This window comes from Garra rufa, chromosome 7 (assembly GCF_049309525.1).
Source record: "Garra rufa chromosome 7, GarRuf1.0, whole genome shotgun sequence".
Lineage (NCBI taxonomy): Eukaryota > Metazoa > Chordata > Actinopteri > Cypriniformes > Cyprinidae > Garra > Garra rufa.
The window spans coordinates 30,661,473-30,665,085 of record NC_133367.1 but is presented as its reverse complement, the minus strand read 5'-3'; the positions used below and the strand labels follow the sequence as shown (position 1 = coordinate 30,665,085).

Here is a 3,613-nt window from a genome sequence, read left to right as displayed (position 1 = left end):
AGTAGTCTAAAGTTGTTTTTAATAAAAAAAAAAAAAAAAAAAAGGTAACACTTTACAATAAGGTTCATTAGTTAACATTAGTTAACCACATTAGTTAACATGAGCTAATAATGAACTGCACTTAAACAGCATTTATTAATCTTAGTTAATGTTAATTTCAACATTTACTAATACATTATTAAAATCTTGTTAACATTAGTTAATGCAGCGTGAACTAACATGAACAAACAATGAACAACTGTATTTCCGTTAACTAACGTTAATGAAGATTAGTAAAAACAGTAACTAATGTATTGCTCATGGTTAGTTCATGTTAGTTAATACATTAACTAATGTTCAACTAATGAACCTTATTGTAAAGTGTTACCAAAAAAATTATTCAATACATAAAAATTATGCCAAACTGACTTTTTGGGAGAAATAATTAGATTATTCCAAACTAAAGTTTTATTATTTTTTTAATTTTTTTTTTTTTTAAATGATAATAATAAAATATAATGCTAAAATACTTAAGGTTACCCAGAATTTCATCCTTTTAAGTTTTTTCATCTTTATGATATCAAGACACACCACACTTACATTTTTGACTTATGCCATGACAGCGAATTCAAGTCACTTTATGTATGAATTGCATTTTTAATTTTAGAAAAAAAAAATTTAAAAGCTCCTGACAAAAAAAAAAGAAAAAAAGAAAGTCATGTCATTGACCCATTAATATCATTCTAGAGAATGCTGAAACAATTACACAGCCTCCAAGGACACAAGCTCAGCAAAATGATACAATTAAAACAAGACACCCTTTCAGAAACAGGAAGACCACTACTGCCCTCTGCTGGCTGACTAAGCATCAACCCTAAATAAAGACATCCAAACCTGGTCAAACAAAAACACCACAAATTCAAATCACTAAAGTCTTGTACCATCAGGATCTTACCAAGAGGGTCAACGCCAGGCTTTCCAGGAACGGGGCGAAACTGCGGAGGAACGCTTGGGCCTGGAGTGGACGACTCTTGAGACATGGGGGTGCCAGGCTTCATCCCTGGAGTGCTGGACTTTTCTCTCTGCAAGGTTAGGGCACGCATTTAAACATCAATTATTCAAGCAAGGTATACAGCCAAAGCAAACAACTGGGGGAAAAAAATGCAGTGATAGTCAAACTAGTCAACTTTTAGGACACTGACAGCAAAAGCAAGGTCTTTCATGCTTTTTGTACAGACTGAAGAAACTGTGGATTTAGACTTGAGTTTGAGAAAGGGAAATGCATTTGTTTAACATCAAATGAGCATGTTTGCGTGTTTTCGAGCTCATACCGGTGGAGGCTCCTTGCTGCGTGAAGGGGAAGCAGCACTGCTGGAGGAAGCCAGCGAGGTCGGACTGGCCTGGGGCAAAGGCTCCTTACGGGAAGGAGGGAGTTTATCTAATCCGTTCTCTCTGGAGGAGTACGACTGCACACTCCTTGGAGAAGAAGGGTCCTGAGGGAACGAAATGCACATGACGGATTAATCAGGGGTAAACATAGCCGGCCTTGTTTATTAAGTTCGTTTTTAATGCAAACCGACCTCGTCGACGACCAAATTGTCATCGCTCTTTTCCGCGTCGCTGCCCTGAAAGAAAAAGGATTCAGGAGTTAAGCAACTCTTTATTTATTTCCTGCATATGCTCGAATCAAATAAAGATCATGCGGGTGATTCATTAAAGAACGATGCAGATTTAACACTTACGTAGTCGGTCATAAACTCCTTCTCATCTGCTTTTCTCTTTTTTCCGTTGCTGAGGTAGTCTGAAGGCCTGCCTTTGTCTCCGTTCGAGAGTGAACTCTAGGAGAGGAAGAGAAAGATGAGAAAATGAGAGAACGGCGGAGTGAGAGACAGAGGATGTGCGTGTGAGTGTGTGTGAGCCAGAAAGAGATAATGATGTAGGAGACGAGGGATAAATCAAATCAGCTCCATAACTGCTGGACCCACAGGCAATAGAGACGCCTAATGCATGACAGTCTGCACTGAGAGGAACTCAACTAGAAAGAGACAGAGAGAGAGAGAAAAGGAGAGAGAAAACCAAAGGATACTACTGATACTCACTGGTCCAGGTTCACGGTCTGTGTGCATCATGGGAAGGGCAGGTAAACGTCCCCGCGGCCAGTCAAAACAAACCAAAAAACAAACAATGTGACTATGACGGTTAGACAAAACTCACCCCTCCAACAGACAAAACAACTAAACACTGCTAATAATAACAAAATCATATTCCTGCAATTCTCACTCTTTCATGTTTCATTGTGGACTCTGGACCACAAAACCAGTCAAAAGGGTCATTCAGATTGAGAGAACATTTTTACATCATCTGAAAGAATGAATGAGCTTTCCACTGATGTATGGTTTGTTAGGATAGGACAATATATGGACGAGATACAACTATTTGAAAATCTGGAATCTGAGGGTGCAAAAAAAAAAAAAAAAAATTGAGAAAATCAAATTGCCTTTAAAGTTGTCCAAGTGAAGTTCTTAGGAATGCATATTACTAATCAGAAATTAACTTCTGATATATTTACGGTAAGAAATGTACAAAATATCTTCATGGAACATGATCTTTAATTAATATCCTAATGATTTTTGGTATAAAAGGAAAAAAAAAACGATAATTCTGACCCATACAATGTGTTTTTTGGCTATTGCTACAAATATACCTGTGCTACTTAAGACTGGTTTTGAGGTCTAGGGTCACATATATGAGCTGAGAGACTTCACAGGCGAACTGGTCAACATATTTCAGGGTACAATTTAAGTCTTATGAAAGAAAATGTGATTAGTGCAATGCTGCATTGCAATTGCTAACATGTTGGTAGGCAATTACTCAAGTCTGGTCTATTTTTTTAATTTATAGCTATGAGACAGATAGCTTCAGTATTTGTCTATAGTTTTTTTTTTTAAACCTGATTTATCATTCGCCAAGTGTAAATTGTTAAGGTGTGGCCATACTTGTAGTTGTTCCCCACGCAAATTTCACTTATGTTCAAGATGGTGGATTCGCCACACTGAGCAACAAAAAGCTGATTCACTGAAATATTGCTAATGTCACCAAAACTATAGTCTGACCATTTTTGGAAGTTAAAAAAAAAAAAAAAAAAAAACTCCACAACAAGCCACATGATTTATTAATCATGTTTGTAAGTCAAACAGTACAGGATGAGTAATAAACATGCATGACTTATCGAAAATAAAACCAAAATCGCAATTATCAAAAAAGCAACACTTTTTAAACACCAGCTGCTCTATTCTAATTTTACAGTTGCACAGTAAAATAAATTATTTTTCTTAAAAACATTTTTATTTTAAGTGAATATTAAATTACTAATATCTCTTATTTTATTACTAATAAAAATTAATCCTACTATTTTTTTCAAATTTTTTTTAATCGAATTTTAAATTTGTTGTTTTAACAGAAAAAAATTACAAGCCCTAAAGAGTAACGTAATGAAATTAGTACATACAAGAGAGAAAGAGTGAAACGTTAAAGGGATAGTTCAGCCAAAAACGAAAATACTGTCATTAATTCCTCACCCTCATGTCGTTCCAAACCCATAAGACCTTCGTTAATCTTCAGAAGACAAATTAAG

The 3,613-nt window shown here is 35.6% G+C and overlaps 1 protein-coding gene across 4 annotated transcripts in view; it reads right to left on the bottom strand.

The window, feature by feature from the left end:
• Positions 1-3,613, bottom strand: part of tle2a (TLE family member 2, transcriptional corepressor a) — a 41,719-nt gene that overhangs the window by 4,250 nt on the left and 33,856 nt on the right. For 3 of the 4 annotated variants that reach the window (XM_073843804.1, XM_073843805.1, XM_073843806.1), the window contains exons 8-12: positions 2,079-2,095; positions 1,722-1,817; positions 1,560-1,604; positions 1,311-1,472; positions 935-1,061 (exon numbers count right to left, since the gene is read on the bottom strand). In XM_073843804.1, the coding sequence (XP_073699905.1) occupies positions 935-1,061; positions 1,311-1,472; positions 1,560-1,604; positions 1,722-1,817; positions 2,079-2,095 (447 nt within the window). Of the gene's footprint in view, positions 1-934; positions 1,062-1,310; positions 1,473-1,559; positions 1,605-1,721; positions 1,818-2,078; positions 2,139-3,613 lie in introns of all 4 variants that reach the window. The other variant, XM_073843807.1, reaches the window with a different exon arrangement.